Below are 23,389 nucleotides of genomic sequence, written 5' to 3' on the forward strand. Positions count from 1 at the left end.
AAATAATATAGGCAAAACAAGTCCCACTTATGACAAAATAATGTAAATTTTTTTATGTAAATCAATAAAAAACATATTGTATTGAAAAGGTGGACTCTCAAAAAACTTTATTTTAGAAAGATATGAAGGCATACTACATCGTGTATCCATGAGTACAGTGAAAACTATATCTACCACTTCTCAAGGAGAAGAAAGTATGAAAAGGTGTGAAAAACACGAGAGAACAAATATGAAAAACTTTTCTGCTGGGGCTTATAAAATAAGTGCAAGGAACAGTGTGAAAACACCAAACAACAAATATGAAAACGTATGCACGGGGGCCAATAAAAATATCCAAGTATTATTGCAGATCACACTTTTCTAAAACAAATGTTAGCACAAGTCTTTTATTCTGGAGCAGTGGGTTATAAAACATTATTTTCTGGTCACACTCTTAGACAATGAATTGGAGGTTATATTCGGCCATGTGCGACTGGGACAGATTGACTTTGGCCGTCATTTTAAAAGACTTCAACCAAGTCTAATCGATAGAGTCGAAACTCGAAGGTGCAAGTTCAACATTCGCGACCTCTGCGTGCTTAAAGATGCGGATGCAAGTTCACTTTCTGAAAGATTTTAATGTTGTCTTCATTAGAAAGGAATGTCACTTTTTCTGTATCCATACCTAGGCTCTCACGCTAGTCAATTTCACACTATTATGTTCCTGACCCATATATAGGCTCCCGGTACCGTATCACGTGAAAAAACTTCACTGTACCACTCAACACAAAATAAATTTCTAACTTCTGAACGGAATACAAACACAAATAGGCTCACTTTTTCCGTAATCTTGCAACTGTGGCGACAATTCTTACCCGAGTTGGAAATCACGCAACTAGAAATAACATATGCAAGCGAAACCATCTTCAAAACAACTAACACTGCACAAATAGACAAAATACTCAAGATAGAGAGAAGAATAATTAGAACATGCATCAACAAATCATACCAAAAAGATGGACTCTGGAGAGTAGCTTCTAATGAAACAGTAATGAGCACAATCAGGAAGAAACGCATTTCATTTTTTGGACATCTAATCAGGACACCAGAGAACAGGATCATCAGGAGAATAATAAAAAAATTATGGAATAGTAAGTGCAACATTAAGCGGATTGCAGAAATCAAGGAAGATATGGATGAACTACAAATTACAGTGGAAGGCCTAAGAAACCAAACTGACAAAATCAACTCACAGACAAGCAAACCAGACTGCAAATCAGAATCAACAAACAAACAATAGGAAGGGTGATTTCCGATGAAGAAAAAATGATAAGATTAGAGAGAATTAAGAAGTACTGGACTGACAGGAAACAGAAAAATTCTTTGTATAAAGTTGGCTAGAGTGGTCTAATGAAGGCCATAAAATGTAAATAATAATAATAGTTTAAATATCTGTAAGCCTGCGTTCAGGAGATAAAGTAAACCCGTAATCTTGTCCTGAAGTGACACAGCTCTTTTCAGGCACACCCCGAATGTAGGTGAGCAGCATATCCTCTTCTTGCGTGGATGACAAGACCTTGTTGTTTAAGCTCTTAGAGCAGTTCAGTCAAGCAAGTGATTGACTTAACAATCAAGTTCTGTTACTTGAAGTTTGGAGCACATTATTATGTAGTTTAACAGTGATATGTTAAATCAGTCATAGTTTCCCTCTATTTTTACCAACTGAGATATATTCCTTGATGGTGAATATTGTCAAGGTAGTTTGCAGCTGCTTTGCAACACATACAATTTATATTTTTGGTAAGAAAAATAATTTTGTTCATCTGTATAGAGTATTAAAGGCAACAGAAATGATAATTGTGATTTATGTTATAATAAAAGTAGGGTATGTCTATAAATGTACGTGGTGGCATATGACACCTTCATGCGGTTATGGTAAACAGAACTTTTCGCCTAATTTTTAACGCGCCGTTGGTCAAGCCTAACAGACGAACATGGATGGTCGAGGGTGAGCGCGGCGCTCGCCTATTGTCCTTGGTGAGGTTTAACTTTTGTAGACTATTTTTACTTCATTATTTTTTGGGGAGGTTGATGTTTTTTATTATTCTATTTTTAAGCAGCGGATCATTTTTTTACAATTTGTTTAACGTCGCACTGACACAGATAGGTCTTATGGCGATGATGGGTTAGGGAAGGCCTAGGAGTGATAAGGAAGCGGCCGTGGCCTTAATTAAGGTACAGCCCCAGCATTGGCCGGGTGTGTAAATGGGAAACCACAGAAGACCATCTCCAGGCCTGCCGACAGTGGGGCTCGAAACCCACTATCTCCCGGATGCAAGCTCACACCTGAACGCCGGTAACCACACGACAAACTCTCTCGGAAGATCGTTATATGAGGCTCTCGTGTCTTTACGAGATCTAGACCCAAGGTTTTCAGGAATTTTCTTCTTGAAAGCTTTTCTCCAGTATTGCAGTTCACAATGATTTGTGAATTTGTTCCCCTAATGTAAAGAAAATATTCTCAAAGCGAAGGGCACTAAGCAATAAATAAAAGCATCTGTAGCTCATGACCAAATGAAATATTTCAGGTGTAGTTGCGTCATTTGCCCAAAAATCCAACATGCTTACATGGGAAGATTTCATCACTCCAGCCAGATAAAGCAATCCAGTAAGGGCTTTAATTTCTTCTAGATTGTATCAACCATGTCTGATATACACATGTACTTTACTCTAATTCTCTCATCCATACATTCGTATGGTAGGTTATTTCTTCAAGAACCGACACTGGAAAAAAGAGGAACAGCAGCTTCGGTAATTGTCTCTGAATTCCTGGCCTTCCCTGTCACTCCTGGAAGATGAACTACGATGCTCCCCCATGGTCTGCATCTGCACAGATTTGGTACATGGATTATCCATTGTGTTATCTTGTCATGGTCAGTGTAATAAGGACTTAAACTAATGGTAATTCCTTCCTCTTCATCTTCTTCAGCATATTGTTCACTTCGCTATTGTGGTCAGTATTTCCAACCTCATCTACAATATTAGAAGGATCCACCTTGCAATACTTCGTTGTAAGTTGAACTAAAAAGAAGTCACAACTTGTTTATTGGGACTGGTTTCGACTCATTACAAGTGTCATCAACGAAGTATTGAAAGAGGGATCCTTCTAATATTGTACATCTTCTTATTTCTCTATTCAATACGGAACGATCATGAAGTTTTTAACTTTAAACCTCATCTACCTCGGAGAATCACCAGAAGATCTGGTACCGTCCTGAAATATATCCTCTTCATGGTCCGGTTCCTCTTCAAGCCAATTGGCCATTTGATATTCATCATTCACAATGTGAAAAAAGAACTACACATAAAAATGGAAAAATAATTAGACCTGGGTAATTAATCATAAGAATTGTAAGAATTTGACAAGCTAAACACAAAATACAAAAATCGAGAATTGAAAAAAAAATCAGTAAAAATGTATAACGCGGATGGTCTAAGGTAAGTGCTCCACTCACTGGCACATAGTAGTGTACAGTTCAGTGGCACTGAAGTCACTGGAGATGATTCAGTTAGATAGTGACTAATCCCCCTCACTCCAGATATTCCAACGAACAGCTACTCATACTTGCACGTCACTACCTGCGGCTTCCAGCCTGACTAAATACCTTTTACTTGTTTATTTTAGGTGGCTTTAACTTGAAAATGTTGTCTCCAGAGGAAATTGAGGCATATTTACATCAATTGAGGAGTGAAGATGACATCCCCTTAGAATCTGAAGCTGATGTAGCCTTTCAGATCATGAACTAGTTTCTAATGATGAGTTGGAGCTCATTATAGGTATCAGTGTAACAATAGTGAAAGTGTTGAAGCTACCAGCATAGATACAAATGAAACTGATGACGGACCTGTGATGTCACATGAATCAATCGCATATTGCGTGAACGGTCAAGAACTACTTACTGTTAGCACCTTGCCTGAACCTGTTGCTGGACCTTCAAGTTCTCCTGACCATGTTGCTACAGTTCCAAATGCATCTAAACCAGAAGACTATGCGAAGTATTTTTTACAAACTTCCTGGTACCCTAGTAAAAACAAATATGTTAACAATTCTACGCCATTTTAGGGTTTTATGACGTCAATATCGATGGTGATACCCCATTCATGTTTTTTTGAGAAACTTTTCAGTGAAGAACTTTTAGACTTGATTGTATTTGAAACTAATAGGTATGCATTACAATGTGGCAAGGAGAATTTTAGGTTGACAAAAAATTAACTGAAAGCATTTTTGGGAATAGACATAGTAATGACATTTGTAAAATATCCAAGACTCCATATGTATTAGTTAACAATCAAGGCACTGCATTTTGATCTTATTGCAGATTTAGTGACTGTTAATAGGTTTGAGGAAATAAGAAGATACTTGCATTTTGTCAATAATGAGAATGCTCCATTTGATAGAAACAAAATTTTGGAAACTGAAATCAGTAACTGATAGCTTACATGAAGCATTTCACAAAGGAGAAAAGAACGCAGAGCATTTGGCCATAGATGAAATGATGATTCCTTTTAAGGGTAACCATGGTTCAGAACAGTACATAAAAGGTAAGCCTAAGAAGTGGGGGTTCAAGATGTGGGTGCAAGCCAGCCGGCAAGGTTATGTACAGTGTTTCGAATTGCACAGTGGCAAAACAGGTGCTGAAAGTCGCTTAGGTCCCATAGATGATACAGTTGTGAGACTTTGCCATAACATAAAAGGTAGAAATCATGGACACTCTTTTTATCTCCTTGCTATTGATCAGAAAACTTGGAGATGACAACATCTTTGTTTTGGGAACTCTGAGAATAAACAGAGTTTGTGATGTTGCAAAAGAACTTGTTCCTAGTCAACTGCTGCAACATGGAATGAATTCAGTGACTAGCTCAAGTGACAACATAACTGCTGTTCATTGGGTAGATAACAGGGAGCTACACACAGCTTTTTTCCTATGTTGGAGCATTTCCCAAAGGGGAAGTAAAATGGTATGATAGGAAAGAAAATTCTGTCATAAATATACCATGCCCCTTTTCTATTTCAGAGTATAATTCTTTATTGGGAGGAGGTGACATGGCTGATAGAATGGTAGCACATTATCCACATGGGCTTATATCAAAAAGTGGTATCTGAGGGTTTTCTTCCACTTACTCAACATTACTTTAGTGAATGCGTGGTTGTGCTACCTTAGTGCCAAAGATGACGCCATGGACTTTTTGACATGTAAATTGTCAGTAGCCAATTCTCTCATCACACAAGGTGTTTCTAATGAGAAGAAAAGAGGAAGGCCTTCCACCCTTTCCCCACCTGACATAACGAGCAAGAAGAAAGAGAACAGCAATGCAGGGCAGTCGAATGCAAAAGAAGAAGCAGATATACATGTGCAAAGTTCATATTTGTCCAGATTGTATAGAAGAATTTCACACAAAATGAGTGGTTCATGTGTACTAGATCGCATTTTATACGCCAAGAATATCTTTATTCTGCTTGAAATGAAAACAAACTTAATTCTTCTTTATTATTTACAATAGGTAAATATTATCATGATTGTTTAACTGTTTTATTTGGAAGAAATACATGTTTCCTACGTAAGAGTTTTCTTTTATACATAACCCTTTGTTGCATGGAGGTGTCATATGACACCACATCTGTATTTACTGAAGTTAGGCACCGACAAAATTAAAAATTTATATTTTTATGTTCAAAAGGCCAAAGGTTACTAAAAAACTGAAAAAATATTTTAAATGATATTTTAAAATAACTCGTGCATGAAGAGGGTACAATTTTAACCACCAGCCCTCCTGCCATTTTTAAGTTTCTGGCAGTACCAGAAATCAAACCTGGGCCTCCAAGAACCACAACTAATAGTGCTGTTACGCTATAAAGGCGGACATTCAAGAGATGGTGGATTTGAACACCACCGTCATTAGACTTGAAATGATTTTTTGTGGTTTCCTACTTTCAGACCAGGTAAATGCTGGCTGCCTTTCCTAATCCTATTGTTGGTCAAAACCTGCATATGCTTTAGTGCCATGTTAAACAACTAGCAAAGAAATTAGAAATCCAACTTCAGCACAATCCTCAACCTTCTCTGTCAGACTAATATGAGATACCACAAGACTTTTTTGTAATAAGAGTGTGTGATCTCTTATAGAACTCTGTATCCTACAGCGTCGCATTCATAATCATTGTTTGATTTAGTATAATATTATTTTCTTCAGATTTCTATCCATGCTGGAAGAGGAGATATATGCTCCAAATTCACCCATCTGGGACCCAGAATTCAAACAAGTACCTCCTAGTCATTTACAAAATGCTGTTGAAGCCAAAAGTCCAGGTGTCAGACAGTTCGAGAAACTGACTGTCCCTCCAAGTGACAAAGACAGCTTTACGACAATCACGTTAAGTCCTGGATTTGGCAAGAAACAACTCAGGGAAGGAGGCTCAAGGTATATATTCATATACTGTTTTGGTTTTGTTTTTGTTTACCTAATTCTATGTACATTTATCTCTGTCAATCTGATTATTATTGTACAGCATAGCTGAGAAGCGCTCCATATCTGGCGACTCTGGTGTGAGCCCAAGACCAAGTGAATCAAAGAAACGTCGCCTTGCTGAAATGGTAGAAGATCTTTCTGAAGAAACAGTGGCAGAAATAATTGCTACTATAAATGATCCTCACAACATGGCTGGGCCAGAGGTTAGAATCATTTTTCATATGTAATGATATTTTACAATATTTTTATCATTGAATACTTTAGCTGTGTAACTTGGTATTTTAATCTACTGTTCACACCAGATAGTAATGCATATATGTTTATACTTGGGCATGTGTCCCAGTTGACCCTTTCTATATAGAGATGAACCTTAATAGACATTTATATGTATAAATATACAGTAGAAGTCTGCTATAGCGAGTACGGCATATAAAGTAAATGCTAAATCTTGTTATTTCCACCTTCTCAATACATATCAATCATGCAATGTTTACAATAACATTACAATATTATAAGGTACTAGTTTTGGTCCTATAAGGACCATCATCAGCCTAGCCAAGACAAATGTAAACTATATTTCTAAAACAGAGTGATTCGGTGAAATGAAAGATGAAATGACCTAAGATGATATACATAAAATGGTAATATATGAACAGTTGAATGTGACAAAATTATATAAATAGAGACAATGATATCTTTAAAATTACATTAGCAGACATGCCAAGTCTCCCGATTTGGGCGGGAGACTCCCGATTTTTCATCATTCCTCCCAATCGTTGGGTCCAATCTCCCGATTTTCAGAGCAATATCCGTAATTTTCGTATTACTTTAAACTCCCGCGGATTTCCTGGTTCTATCGATATATGGCTGAGTATGGCTGGTAGATAGTAGTATTAATAATGATACCATATGGCAGTACAGGGCACAGTGGCCAGTCATGTGCTCCTCTTTGGTCTATAATATAGTCATTCTCTTTGCAGGCAAGTCAAGCGAGTAACATTCTCTTTGGAGTAACCTAACCTCAGAAGTAGCACACCATAGTCGTTCTGCCCGGGACAAGACCTGCAGAAGTGCTTGTGTTGTGCCTTGATATTTGTTTTGGCTAAAATCTCAAAAGAGAAATATGATGCAGTGTTTAAAAGTGCTTATAGGGGAAGAGTTTCCGTGTTTGAGTGAACCGAGAAAGGGGCCAACGTTCACATTCTGTACTATATGTAGGTGTGATTTTTCAGTTGCACATGGCGGAAAATGCGATATACTCAAGCATATGCAAACGAAAAAACATAAGGAGAGTGTCCAGTGTGTAGAAAGAAACCAGAAACTGAACTTTTCATGTAAAAACCAAGATGTAAATCCTGTGACGAATGCCGAGGTGTTATTTACGTCATTTATAGTAGAACATAACCTGCCTGTAAATTGTGCCGATCACGCAGGGCCTTTGTTTCGCAATATGTTTCCTGATTCGAAAATCGCTAAATGATATGGGTGTGCTAGAACGAAAACAGCGGCTATCATTATAGAAACGTGCATGGAAGAAAGGGCGAAAATTGTATCACATTTGCAGGTAAATGCATTTTCTGTTGCTACTGATGGTAGCAATAAAAGCGACTTGAAAATATATCACATTGTTGTAACATTTTTTAGGCTTTAACTCAATGAAATTCAGAGTTGTCTACTCTCTGTGCCTAATTTAGAAGTGGAGCTGACATTGCCAATCTTTTGCTCTCAACTTTTTGGGAATTCTGCATTCCATTTAAAAACTGCGTAGCTCTTGGTGCTGATAATGCTCCAGTAATGGTAGGATTAAAGAATGTTGTGGCAGGATGTTTGAAGCGGAAAAATAATAACATAATCATCGTAGGATGCTCTTGTCATCTAATTAATCTTCCTGCCGAGAAGGGTGCGGCGTGCTTGCCCGTAGATGTAGATGAAAGTATAATTGATAAAGTTTATTATCTGGAAAGGAGAGCAAAGAGGAAAGAAAAGTTCAGAGAATTTCAGACTTTACACAATACAGAGATCAGGAAAATTCTGAAGCATGTGCCTACTCGATGGTTATCACTAAGAAGGTGTTTAGATAGAATTTTGCTTCAGTCCACAGTGAAGGTTGAGTATTATTAGAGTTGTAGGGTATATCTTGAGGTGAATTGAATCTTGCTGTGATGAAAAGGAGCCATCCCAATTCAATAGGAACCAAAATGAACCTGAGGAAGAGAGTTTGAGTTAACGCGAGAGAAAGAGTAAAATGAGGAACGAGACTAGTGAAAAAAAGATATACCCTACAGCTCTAATAATACTCAACCTTCGCTGTGGACTTTTTTAACAACAATTCCCTCTGCGCTAATGTTGATTCATACCTTCTTGAACCTAATAGAAACTGGACTTTGTTTATAATCTGACTTAACCAATTTTAAATGTGCAACTTCGTCAACTAGAGCTGTTTTATTCTGTTTCGAGATAATAGTTGACTACTAATGTAATTTTTAAGATATCATTGTCACTGTTTATATAATTTTGTCACATTCAACTGTTCATATATTACCATTTTATGTAAATCATCTTAGGTCATTTCATCTTTCATCTCACCGAATTACTCTGTTTTAGAAATATAGTTTACATTTGTCTTGGCTAGGCTGATGATGGTCCTTACAGGACCGAAACTAGTACCTTATAATATTGTAATGTTATTGTAAACATTGCATGATTGATATGTATTGAGAAGGTGGAAATAACAAGATTTAGCATTTACTTTACATGTAATCTTATATCAATACAGAACCAACTATGAAGTTTATAACCTCAAAAGTACGGCATATAACAAGAACCCCGTCTGTTCCTTTAAAATTCGTATATTAAACTATTTATTATCCTTCGGTTACAGTGAGAGCAATATCACTGACGCATCCTTACGAGCGATTAAGCACACGCGATTTTTTCCATTACCGATCTTTATGCATCCCAGCGATTATGTTGCTCGTGATCGATCACCTTCAGTATCGTTTCCTCGCTATGTCCACTAGAGAGTTCTCTCATCGACATTTGAACCACATTGTGATATCTGGTTTTCTTCATTTCGACAATTATACATAAACTGTATAATTTATAATTTATAATTTGACCTTTTTTCATGAATTATTAAGAAAAGAATATTCATTTAGGACATACTCTCTATGGAATATTGTACAAGTGTTTCCTTGACAACTGCTTTCAATTGTAGTAATAATTTATATATTTTCTCTTGAGTTTTTTGTTTGTTTTAATGTTGTCAATCTTATGTTAATTTTAAGGATACTTCCTCTTAAGCATTACTTTGTCAATTTTATATATTTTTCATCTAAACAGTGTTATGTGGCTGAAGATGTTGATAAAATACGAAACATGTACCACTTTTAACCATTAAATTGCCTTAAGCAATCATTGTATCGACTAGGTGGAAAATAATAAATACTTAAATGTGAATTTGAAGGCGATGTCAGAGTGGATTAGTAATACCAGTCGATTGCTGTTCTGTAAAGAAAATTCTAAATGGAATAGAACTTTTCCGTAATAAATGTGTAAATAATGTGTCCGATAACAGTTCTTAACTCATTAAAAATAAAGATTGAAGTAAACGATCTCTTAATTTTAATGTTACATACGGAAATTATGTAAGAATGGGATACACCTCAAAATATGGCAGAGTGAATTATTGATTTCAGACTCATATCTGTTAAATTACGGAAAGGCTATTATCATGTAAATTTACAGTGAGAAGGTTGTCATTTCTCTACTGGCGCTTGAAGTATGTGTTCATCATACATATAGTACATTTAAGTTAGGATAGGCGACGCTGTTTGTATAAGAAAACTGAAGCGTTGCCACAAATTGCGATCGATCATATTCGATACGGTATCGTTTTCTCACTATCTGCATTTGCAAGCTCTCTCGTCAATATTGGAAGGCGATGTTGGAGTCGATTAGTAATACCCGTCGACTGCTGTTCTCTAAAGAAAATTCAAAATGAAAGAGATAACGCGTTTTTGTAACAAATGCGTAAATAATGTGGCTGATAGCCCTCGTTAAAAAATAAAGGCTGAAGTAAACAATCTCTTAATTTTAATGTTATATACTGAAATTAACTAAGAATATTATACACCTCAAGATATGGCAGACTACATCACTGATTTCAGAGGATAGTTTATATTTTCTTGCGTCTTGTAAAATTTCAGAAAGGCTATTCCCATGTAAATTTTTAGCAAGAAGGTTATCATTTCTCTACATGCGTTTGAAATATGTTTTCATGATACATATATGGTTAGGTTAGGTGACGCCGTTTGAAGAAGAAAACTGAAGTGTTTGCCACAGAAGCCTCCGAAGTGATACCTTATTTCTCTGAATCCAAGACGACATTTTTTTCGCAGAATCTCCTGTGAAAAATCAAGGGTGTTCATGGATTTGCGGCTTAACAGTAATGAACACCACTGGCAACTACTGCAGTAACCATGCTGCGTATTTTCACCTCTGCACGCACACACAAAACTCATTGATAATAAATGACCGCCTCTTTATTATACATCGCTAGCCGCTGCAACCGATTGTACAGTGCCTCTGTATAACGTCACTGGATCTTGGGAAAATAGTGAAGATATAATGACATTCTATTAGCCTGTACTAAAACACTTCTCAAATCTGCAGAATGGCATGAAAACATATGATCCTTCGAATTCTTAGAAAGGCCATGGCTACTCAGTAGCAGAGTTATAACGTGTCTATTGTACTTGAGGCTTAGTAAAATTAAGTTTTATAGACAGCAGAAATATTTTTGTGGTGGCTCGTCGTATTGCAGAGATACATGGAATAGGTATTGCTGGCAAATTTTCAATGGGTTTCATCGAAATGTATTATAATTGTGCAGCCACAAGAAAATACAGCATAGGCATTAGCTGAAGACAAAGATAGCTTAAAATTGCATACAGTACAAAAAATGCATTCAGTGGCCTGCAACAAGGACACTTTAAAGAAGTCGAAGATGAAATTGTGAGGTATGTCCACGAAAAACCACGGTGCAATAAACTTGTTCATTGTCCTTCCCCATCCACGATTAGGCCTATACATTGCTAGCCGCTGAAGTTGGCCGAACCTGGCAAGCGAGACGGGCGTCTAGCGGCAGCCAGTTATATCTGATGCCGAGTGTAAGTAACAGTTTTGTAGTAAGCAAGAATATTTGCTTGATAAATTCATCGTATTGTAGAGATGCATAGAATATGTATTGCCGGCAAATTTTCAGCGGGTCCTCTTCGATATTACGATGCCAGTTTCAAGTTAATGGTTATTAAACCTGTAGAAATAAAGAATAATTGTGCAGCCGCAAAAAAAAAAAAAAAAAAAAAAAAAAAAAGACGGCATAACTAAAGCCAATGTTCGGCATCTAAAAATAGTCTAAAAATGTATACTGTACAAGAAAGTCATTCATATGATTTTACAACGTACTTTTTAAGGCTGATTTAAATTTTTTGAAGGAAAAAGTGGGGGTCATACTGAATTTGGAGAAATACTGTACTATAATTTTTTCACAATGTTATTTACTGGCATATCAGCCACATTTCTTATGCCAATTTTACAGTCTCAAAATAAAAGATGCATCTTTTATGCAAAAAATTTGCAGACCAAGTTTTTAAAAGACCTGAAGACATATTGCAGCCATTTAAACTATTATTAGTGAGGTAGTTATATTGTTTCTAGTCTAGTAGTTCCTCCTTCAGCTGGACCGGGGGGACAAGTGATGGTCGCGACACGAGAGTGGATGGAGGGACAAAATGTGCGGTGGAAGTGAGATAGTTTGTTGTCATTGAGCGCCATGTTGGAAGTGATGGAAAGGGTATTTATGTACTCACAAATGAAACAATATTGAAGATTGTTCTATGTTATTTGATTAAATGATTAGTATTTGGCTTCAGGCTACTTGAAGCCACAGGCAGTGCCAGTGCACTATGGCCTCCACTACATGGACTAGCCATGCATCTTGATAGGTCTATTAGTTACCAACTGATGAGCCCAAATTGGCATGGCACACTGGGGTGAAATGCTGGTAGCTGAAAAATGTATAATTTCCACTAATGGACCAATTACATTGAAATTATGTATTTACTCATTTAGGACAGATATTAAAAGTTCCCTATGGGAATTGAAATTGTAAAAATTAGGAATGCAGCTGATATTTGAGTCAATGAGATGTGTATGGACTAACAAACCATAATCATTTCTATAACAACATCTTATACACTTAAGAAAATGGAAATTGCAACACCATGAAGGCATTGGTCGTTTGTGTTGATTTTCAAGATATGGAATGATGCCATGTAGGTATGTAAACGATCAAAGTTTCAGACCCATTGGATTGTTGCTACAGGTCTCCCCACGTGATAGGTCGCGGAGGAATCAACTCCAGCATACGGACTCTGGTGTAGCGTAGTTGCCTTGCAGTCTGTGCAGTGAAGTGTTCCCCGTCAAACATGCCTCAACAACTGTCGCCTTTTGAGAGGGCTCGGATAATTGGGCTGTGTGAGGCTGGATTATCACTAAGGACTGTCGCTGCATGTGTTGGCCGACGGGCATCTACAGTACAACTTGTATGGCAGCAGTGGTCAAATGAAGGTACCCACACTCGTAGACCTGGCACAGGCCCAGCGCGACAGACAACTGTGAGAGAGGATCGCCGCATGATTTGGATGGCTCAGATGGAACCCCATGCAACAGCAGCGCAAATTCGAGCAGCTGTGGCACCCCACGTTACACAACAAACAGTTGGTAATCGCCTGCGTGCCGCTGGCTTACAAGCCCGTGTCCCTGCAGAAGGTGTTCCATTGACCCCACAACAGCGACATGTAAGGCTGGCCTGGTGTCAAGAAAGATCGACTTGGGTCGACGAATGGCATAGGGTCGTCTTTAGTGATGAATCACGCTTCTGTCTTGCCCGCAGTGATCGCCGGAATCGTGTGCGCCGACATACTGGGGAGAGGGGCCGCCCAGATCTTATTGTCGAGAGGCACACAGGGCCAACACCAAGCATTATGGCCTGGGGAGCTATTGGCTTTAATGTGAAATCACAGTTAGTGCTTGTTGAGGGCACTATGACTGCTCGACAGTACGTTGATAGGGTACTCAATCCAGTGGTTGTCCCTATGATGGCGAACATTGCTAATGCGATGTTTCAGCAGGACAATGCCCGGGATCGCACTGCACGCATCTCCAAAGAAGCTTTCCATGGCATCACAACCTTAGAATGGCCCACCAGATTCCCGGACCTCAGTCTCATTGTGCATGTGTGGGACATGATGGGTCGACAACTGGCCAACTGTCCTCAGCCACCCACAACTCTGGAACAACTGACCCGTGGAGTGCAGCAAGCATGGGCCACGATTCCTCAGGAAGCGATCCAGGGCCTTATTGACTCCATGCCTCGACGAATTCATTAATGTATTGCAGCTCGTGGTGGGAACATCCTGTATTGATTGTTGTCCAAACTTGCAGTCAGAGGGACCTGAAAGTGTAATCATCGAAGCACAACCGAACACTCGTCCTGCATGTTCAATAGCAGCAATGTAGCACCACTCCTTCTGGGTGTTGCAATTTCCATTTTCTTCACTGTAATATTATATTTTATTATCTTTCGTTACACCATAATTAAAATACCACTTTTGTCAAAGTACTATTTTGTGTCATCAGAAATGGGATAGTATGAAGACATCATTCAATAAGGTATCCTCCTAAGTAACATTACATTCAACCAATATAGATCTCACTAGCTGATGTACCCGTGCTTCGCTACAAGATTCTCAGAAAGACTGACTTGGTGGTTTTCCTAATTGAATTCAACATAGGTCATTACAAAAACGTCATTAGGAATGTAACGATTGAAAGCAATGTTATCATATAAAATACTCGATCAAATGAAAAACCGCACACTTTCTCACTTTCGATGAAGAGTACTACGGTGCCAATCTAAGAGTCCAAAGTTCCAGAGCTGGAATAACCAGGTCGCAGACTGCCGTGAACACTCCTCTGTCATTATTCTGTTAAATATTCACACTACTCATTCAAATCAGTGGCTCAGAGTAGGGATTCTATAGCTCGAATACTATGATGATGCTTGTTGTTTTAAGGGGCCTGACATCGAAGGTCATCGGCCCACCGAATACTTTGATGAACCAGTGTGTTACGTACCAGATATATCAGAAAATGTATGAACCAGAGGAATGGCATGCTAAAGAAGAAAGTTATCTTACACCCCAGCTACTTCCCACCAATACACAGGCAGGCTGTTACAGTCGGTACGACCAGGCGGGTTGGCCGTGTGGTTAGGGGTGCGCAGCTGTGAGCTTGCATCCGGGAGATAGTAGATTCGAACCCCACTGCCGGCAACCCTGAAGATGGTATTCGGGAGATAGTGGGTTCGAGCCCCACTGTCGGCAGCCCTGACGATGGTTTTCCGTGGTTTCCCATTTTCACACCAGGCAAATGCCGGGACTGTACCTTAATTAAAGCCGCGGCTGCTTCCTTCCACTTCCTAGACATTTCCTATCCCATCGTCGCCATAAGACATATCTGTGTCGGTTCGACGTTAAGCAAAAAAAAAAAAAAAAAATGGTATTCCGTGGTTTCCCATTTTCACACCAGCCACACCAGGCTGTACCTTAGAGCCAAGGCCGCTTCCTTCACATCACTATTCATTTCCTATCCCATCGTCGCCATGAGACATACCTGTGTCGGTGCGACGTCCGTACACTGCAGTAATCCTATCTATCGGCGATGAGAGGAAACAGAAGACAAAAAGCACATCACAACAAACAATGGTCAATATAATGTTATTGTTGATAAAGTTTATGAGCTTTCTATATTGCAGGCCTTCACATTAGTTTTCTTTCGACTCTGTGATATTAGGGTGTCTTACAAAATTATTTATATCGTAGACTGTAGTTCCTTATTCTCAGACTTTACATACCGATTTTCACTAAATTCTGTTTACCCATTTTCTCGTGACTCGGCGCTGATATGGACCTAGTAACAAAAATCGAAATTCATGAATATCTCCGATTATATGCGGTGCGGTAACAATGTGTAAGACATAAGTGATCGGAAATTTAATAACTTCTTACAAAACTACTACTAACTTACGACATAACTAAAGTTATGTTAGTTATGTAGTATTTATCGATACGACCACTAATAACATAAATAACTTATTTGAGAATTACATTTCAGACCTTCCCCTAAACTACCATTTCACTCAGCATGAATAAAATAATTTGTAGCCTAGATTGCAGTGGTTCATCACCCGACATTACATACCGATTTTCATTAAATTCTCTTCTGCCGTTTTATCGTGATGAGTATACATACATACATACATACATACATACATACATACATACAGACAGACAGACTGAAATTACGGAAAAGTAAAAAATGCATTTTCTTGTTACTGTGGACATGACCGATGCAGAAATACCATTCTTTTCAAATTCTGAGTAATGTACAGACAAAACTCTTATTTTATATCATAGATTTATCGATACGACCACTAATAACATAAATAACTTATTTGAGAATTACATTTCAGGCCTTCCCCTAAACTACCATTTCACTCAGCGTGAATAAAATAATTTATAGCCGAGCTTGTAGTGGTTCATCACCCGTCATTACATACCGATTTTCATGAAATTCTCTTCAGCCGTTTTCTATTGATGCGTGTACAATCATTCAGACAGACAGACAGACAGAAATTACGGAAAATAAAAAATGCATTTCCTTGTTACTGTGGACATGACAGATACAGAAATACCATTCATTTCAAATTCTGAGCAATGTACAGGCAAAACACTTATTTTATATATAGATTACATTTCAGGCCTTCCCCTAAACTACCATTTCACTCAGTGTGAATAACATTTTTGATAGCCTAAATTATAGCGACCTATTCCCCGACTTTGGATACTTATTTTTGTGAAGATACAACCACTAATAAAATAAATATTTGACAATTAAATTTTAGGCCTTCCCCTAAACTAACATTTTTCTCAGCGTGTATAGCATATATCGTAGCGACTTATTTCCCATCTTTGTCTAGCGATTTTCATTAAGACACGATCACTAATAACATAAATATTTGAGAATTAAATTTCAGGCCTTCCCCTAAACTACCATTTCACTCAGCGTGATTAAAATAATTTATAGCCTAGATTGTAGCTGTTCATCACCCGACTTTACATTCCGATTTTCATCAAATTCTCTTCAGCCGTTTTCTCGTGATGCGTGTACATACTTACATAGAGACAGACAGACAGACAGACAGACAGAAATTACGGAAAAGTAAAAAATGCATTTTCTTGTTACTGTGGACATGACCGATACAGAAATACCATTCCTTTCAAATTCTGAGCAATGTACAGACAAAACTCTTATTTTATATATATAGATTTAGCAGCTCAGAATTGTATCAGATTTTGCTTTGTATGATGAAAACTTTAAAATACTCTACCTAGCAAGTTTATAATAATGAAATTGCACAGCTGTCTCCACCATATGAAAATCTGGTTAAGTATGCATTTTATAAGTCACACTTCTTCATTGACCCACCTGACTGGTTTGATAATCCTGTTTCTTTTACTTTTACTGCAGAAGGAATTCATCATTGGAGCAGGAGGATAGTATCTCTACTTTGTTCATTTGCTGCTCATGATGTAAAAAAGGTTCTGCTTTGATCATTTACTAAATTAACCAACTATTAATTTGCTAAATGTATTTCATGATAATATAGTCTTTCTCATTTATTTCAAGGCTTTCCTTTTTTTTCTGTTGATAAATGTAGTAAGCAATGATGGTCACTACTCTTTCCATTCGTAATTCATTTTCAGTTTCAAACCATCCTTACTTGCTCACTTGTAAATTGACACAACTGCAGTATTTCAAGTGCATTGTTGCTATCATTTTTATTTCTTTTTAAATTTCCTTCTGTACAAAACTTCCCCAAGCTTTTGCTCTGAAGAAAAATTCATACATCTTTTCTAAGACAATAAATGTCATGATTATACTTTTTTTCATACTTTAGATGTTTTCTTTTAATAAGTATGGGTTCCACTGTTTATCTACTTTTGAAAACAAACTATATACCTATTCTTCTAGTAGTTTTATTTCCACCTTATCCTTAATTCCTATTTCTTTATCTTCCCAGTATTTTGGCAGTATGGATATTTGATTTCACTGTAAATATTCCATTTTCTTATATAATTAATATATATACTGCATCTGTTTCTTGGCAAAGGCTAGAGCAAAATGTAGCTTCCACCAAAGTCTCAGTCTCATTTATGTTTGTGACTATTATCAAAGGTCTTACTCATAGGGTCAGTCTCGCTGCGGTAGCACTTTCTGACCCGGTGAGGAAAACCGTGGCAAGCTACCTCACTCCTCATCTTACCTAGTATGCCTTGTTTTGGCACCCTTGTTGGTTTCTACTCTTTTCCTATAAATCGCATAACCTTCAGTGGTGCTATTTGAGGATCCAACTAGCCTCAGGGCTGATGACCTGACGGACAGTATATATATATATATTAATATATTCAGGATTAAAAGAAGACATTGTAATGTTTGTTGGAGAGAGTGGAATTATATTTACATAATTTTTCTTATACCTCAATAATATGCTACAGGCTGTCTTCCCAGAAAATGCCCCAAGGGATGAAGCTGCTAAACTTGAAGAATCTCGAGGTTTGATTGAATTCCATGTGGTTGGCAACTCCTTGACTCAATGTGTGTCAAAACGCACCATGTTGTGGCTTGTTGGCTTACAGAATGTGTTTTCACATCAGCTGCCTCGCATGCCTAAAGAATACATTTCTAGACTGGTCTTTGATCCGTGAGTATCATTTTCCTATTTTGTTTTACTTTTCATTATTTGAAGTCATTTACACTCATTGAGAAATTTAGTTCCTTGAATTTTTTAATGAAATATTGGCCTGCACTTAAAAGTTTGATACTTTTCAAATATTATACATGTTTTCTCTGCTGTAATGGCTACACCAATGAATTATATCATCCAGGGGACATACCACTGAAAATCAGTTAATTACTATGAAAATTTTCACTAACTTAAATAACTTGAACAAGAACTGGAAACCTTTTTTCATTCAAAGAATTACAGTAATAAATATGAACGCCATAATATTCACAGTATTGTGACTCAAATCATAAATGAAAATATAGAACTGCATTCTGTCTGTATTGTCTCTTGGTGTTCCATTGTATCATACTGTTTTGAAGAAAGGGGGTAAAATGCTGGTTATTAGAATGAATGCATGCAATACAATAGTCAGAGTTTCCAGGAAGTACCAAACGAACTGGCTACATGGTTCGAGACGTGTATCTTGCATTCAGGAGATGGTGGGTTCAAACCCCACTGTTGGCAGCTCTGTAAAAGAGTTTGCATGGTTTCCCATTATCACGCCATGCAAAGCATCTTAATTAAGGGCACAGTCACTTCCTTTCCAGTCCCAGGTTTGTCCCATCCCATTGTCACCATGAGACCTCTCTGAATCAGTGTGAAAAAGGAGCAAAAATAATTTTCTAGGAAGTTATTTGATTCTTTTGAAGTGAAATTTAAAGAATCCAATAATAATCAGTGAAGAAACATATTTTTTAAGTGAAGGAATCATATACCTGACGAGGATAGGCAGCCAAATCTGTATTTCAGTCTACATTCAGTTATTTATCTTGGTTGTAGAAATATTTTACTCTTCTGAAAGCTACGTTGGCAATAATTTCTCAGTTTTTGTGTACTACAGTAGATTGTGTATTTGCTAAGCTACTACATCTAAACATCTCTAGTTTTCTGTCTTAACACATTCACGCCCACCATTTGAGTGAGCTATTTACAGTAAATGGCTGGCCCAGCTATTCCAACTGTTAGTGGCACAGCATACAACAACAAATTATTTTCACAATAAGTTCTAAACTACACAAGTTACGAAACAAAATTTTGCACATACCTTAACGAAGTCCTCTAGTATCTCTGGAGGGTTTGGTAGCTAATGTCACACTTTCCTGGGTGAATGGGAAAACCGCACTTTCCACAAAAATTGTGTGTTCCGCTAATAATTTTATTTTTGAAGCACACTTTGCACCTTCTTGAGGGAGCTGTACTTTATTTGTTGGTGGAAAATTCAAGAGAATACGCTCTTTCCTCTTCCCATCTAACCTAAATGGTGGATCCTTGGCCAGTGCCCTTTTTGGCAGCAAAATCGCAGGACATGGACTTTGAGCGGATGAAGAAGTGGATGGGGATGGTGTTGAGATGTCGGAGAGAGGTGGCCATACATGTATGTCAGGTTCACTTTTATCCTGGAGCAAGTTCCTAACTAGGCCAACTGTCTGCATAAAATTCAGGGATGGTTAGTTCTGAAAGAGCTGAAATGCGTTAAAAAGTGAACAGCCAGTTTTTCTCATGAAAGGATAGGGTGCCAAGTACTGGTCAGCAGTATCAACACCATGCATGTGTTTATTATAGTCAGGTCACAGTCTCTGGTTTCAGTTTTTGTTTTCAGATTTGTTTGTTTCAACCATTTCTGCTGAGTGGATGGTAGTTACCATAGTAATAACCTTTTAGTCCCTCCAAGAAACAAGCACATACATCCTCGTCCCTCCTGAAAGTCATTTCACCCCGTTTGAGTGCCTGATGTTCCTTTAGATCTTTCGATTCACCCCTATTTGACTGTATTGCTCCACATATGGCAGTATTCTGTCCCTGTAATTGTTTTCGAGTCCATCACTGGTGTAATAATTATCTATATATACTATATACCCCTGACCAAGATAATTTTCAAGGAGGTGAGAAACTGTGCTTTGTAAATTTGCACCACTTGCGTTATATATCATGAGTTTACAGATATACCCCGTGTTAGACTCACAAATCATCCTCACTAAAATCCCCTATTTTATTATATTACTGGGGTTGTATATGCGAAATCTTAGAAGCCCTCTCCAGGCTAGCATTCCCTCATCCAGAGTAATTTTCTGTTTGAGGGTGTAAAGCTCTGTAAATCTGTTGCAAAGTTTCTGTAAAATGGGAAATGATTTTGTGACATGATTTTTGAGAAAATAGGAGTGGAAAAAATTGGATCTTTGTCCAGTACATTCTGAGAGATGGTTTACTAATGATGCCGGTAGTGAACATCAAACCCAGGTATTGTCCCATTTCTGAAACCGTTACCAGACTCCAGGTTTGTGTAAGAGAGTGTTTAGAGAAGGGACGTGGCGCAGCACTGATTACCTGACTGGCATACAGATTTGTTTGCTTGCACAGGTATTCGAGAAATTCAGCTGTGAGAAATAGATTTACAAATGACATCTCGTTAGTGTTTTATGTTTCAGTATTTAGACCTGGTTTAGCCGTAAATGGGGTAGCAGGAAAACGATATAAAGGCGAAACTTCAGGTAATGTGTTTTGCGTCACGTGTCCAGGAGAATGTTCTTCACTGTCATCACTGTCACTGTCACTTTCACTTCGTTCCAGAATTAGTTCATCATCTGAGTCTTCGTTGAACAGGATATCGGCAATTTCGTCAACACTTATATTGTCCCTAAACGCCATAGTTACACTTCAGAACACAATTATACACGCTTGTGCAATCGCAAACCAACTACGCAGCTACCTCGGCCGGCACTAGCCTTCGTTCAGAAATGGAATTTTAAAAATGCATTGGAAGGGAAAATCTCCATGGCCATGTGGTTTCTGGTGAGTAGAAGCATTGATAAGGGTGTTATCCTCATCTCTCTCACACATATTTGTGACAAAAATAAACCACAGCTGCGTAGGAACAGCTACAATTCAAGATTGTGCTTATCCGGGCTAACTTGGATACGGTCCAGTGCATGGGCACGCACTATAGGCAATAACTCGGATATGGGTGTGAATGTGTCAAGTATGAAGAGCTCCCCAGAGAACATAGTAAATATTTGTGGGCATAACCCAGATAAGAATGGGTTTGAATAGCGAATTGACTCAATAGCATGGTTTTTATTTTACCTAGATACAAGGGATAAATATGCTTAATTTTCCTGGGCAAAAGGAAGTTCATGGTTTATGAAATGTTTTCTCCCCCATCTGTTTTCTTATCTTTAACTTTATGTTTACATATTTGTCTTTGTTTCTTCTATCTGTACTCAAATGTTAGAAGTGCTGGCCATATAAGCCCAAGTCGCAAGTTTGATTCTGGCTCAGTCCGGTGATATTTGAATGTGCTCAAGTATGTCAGTGTCTTGTCAGTAGATTTACTGGTGCATAAAAGAAATCCAGCAAGACAGAATTATGGCACCTTGGCATCTCTGAAAACCTAAAAATAGTTAGTAGGACGTAAAACCAGTAACATTATTCTTTCTGTTCATTCCTCTACCTACTCATCTGATATTGTGTTATTATTCATTTTTTTTCCCATCTTGTCATTTATGAATAATCAATCATTTCCATTTCAAATATTGTTGTTAATTTTCACTTTCATTTGTGGTAACTGTTTCATTTCATTTCACTTTTGCAACAGAGTAAACACTACTATCCATTACATGTATTGTATTTATCTGCATCAGCTAGTATTTTTCTTCCAGGAAACACAAAACATTGGCTCTGATTAAAGATGGGAGGCCCATTGGTGGTATATGTTTCCGTACTTTCAATACTCAAGGATTTACAGAGATTGTATTCTGTGCTGTAACAAGTAATGAACAAGTGAAGGGCTATGGCACGCATTTAATGAACCATCTCAAAGACTATCACATTAGTCACAACATTCTGCATTTTCTAACATTTGCTGATGAATTTGCTATTGGTATGTATTTTTAGATTTTTTTCCATTGTTTTTAAAGTCTGTCTTGTATACTATACTGTAGAAGATATTTTATCTATGGCATTAGACTGTTATTTTGCACTTTGTTATATGTTAGTACTTGGATTAGCATCAGTACAGATGTAGACATGTGGGTTCATTCTGCAGTCAGTATATCTGTAAAAATAATATGACAAAGCTCCTTCCTGTATTGAGTACTGCAGACCAGAATGTGTTCAAGGACAGGTCTTCTTCCTTGCATTCTCCATACAGATCATGAAGGCCCGTGGAGGAGTGGAAGGTAAAGGCTTCCACTACTTGTACGTAACGGTTGAGGCTTTGGTCATGGCTGACTGTTGTTAGGCATGTGAAGAAAGTTTGTAGAGGAAAGGGAGCCAGAGTAGAGAGTTGTCCAGGTGTTGAGGAAAGTAGATGAAGGAGGAAGGTAAGGGAAAGGTGGTAAATTTCCATGTTGGTACAACAATATAAGGCAAGCAGAAAGAGGTGCTAACATAGATAGTGATGTGTCGCATCTGGTTATGACAGTGTGGGAGAAGTTTAAGGTAGCAGAGATTTGTATCAGTGGGCAGGAGAGATACTGGCTGGAAGGTGATCGGGGATATTAACTTTTTTGCTGCTGAATTCTCAACAGGCTGGTGCGACCCCAGTGCTGGATTATTTTAGCCAACAACCTCATAAAATATTATCGCCAATTTAAGCATAAAATACAAGCATTACAGAATAATATGTTGAGACGATATTTTAACTCACCAGTTTGTTCCTACATTGTTGGAGACAGTTCATGTTTGGGATCCAGGATTCGATTCCACATGAGGTGGTGAAAATTCTGTCCATTTTGAAGATGCTTAGAAATTTTCATTTGCATTATGGGCTATGCCGGTGTAAACTCGTCGTCCAACCCTGTGGGCAGGCCTAGGTCAGTGCCATTTTTGTTCTCTCTCTCTCTCTCTCAGGCAGAAAATCATCACCTCTATCAACATTATTATTACTCCCTATCACTTCACTAATATCTT

At 37.8% G+C, this 23,389-nt stretch overlaps 1 protein-coding gene across 4 annotated transcripts in view; it reads left to right on the plus strand.

Annotated features, from left to right (window-relative positions):
* The window catches only part of Gcn5 (Gcn5 acetyltransferase), a 122,567-nt gene that overhangs the window by 66,662 nt on the left and 32,516 nt on the right, over positions 1 to 23,389 (plus strand). For all 4 annotated transcript variants that reach the window (XM_068228053.1, XM_067149040.2, XM_067149043.2 and 1 more), the window contains 4 exons: positions 6,232 to 6,459; positions 6,548 to 6,710; positions 18,192 to 18,397; positions 22,138 to 22,358. In XM_068228053.1, the coding sequence (XP_068084154.1) occupies positions 6,232 to 6,459; positions 6,548 to 6,710; positions 18,192 to 18,397; positions 22,138 to 22,358 (818 nt within the window). The remainder of the gene's footprint in view (positions 1 to 6,231; positions 6,460 to 6,547; positions 6,711 to 18,191; positions 18,398 to 22,137; positions 22,359 to 23,389) is intronic.

The sequence above is a fragment of the Anabrus simplex genome, chromosome 6 (genome assembly GCF_040414725.1).
Source record: "Anabrus simplex isolate iqAnaSimp1 chromosome 6, ASM4041472v1, whole genome shotgun sequence".
Lineage (NCBI taxonomy): Eukaryota > Metazoa > Arthropoda > Insecta > Orthoptera > Tettigoniidae > Anabrus > Anabrus simplex.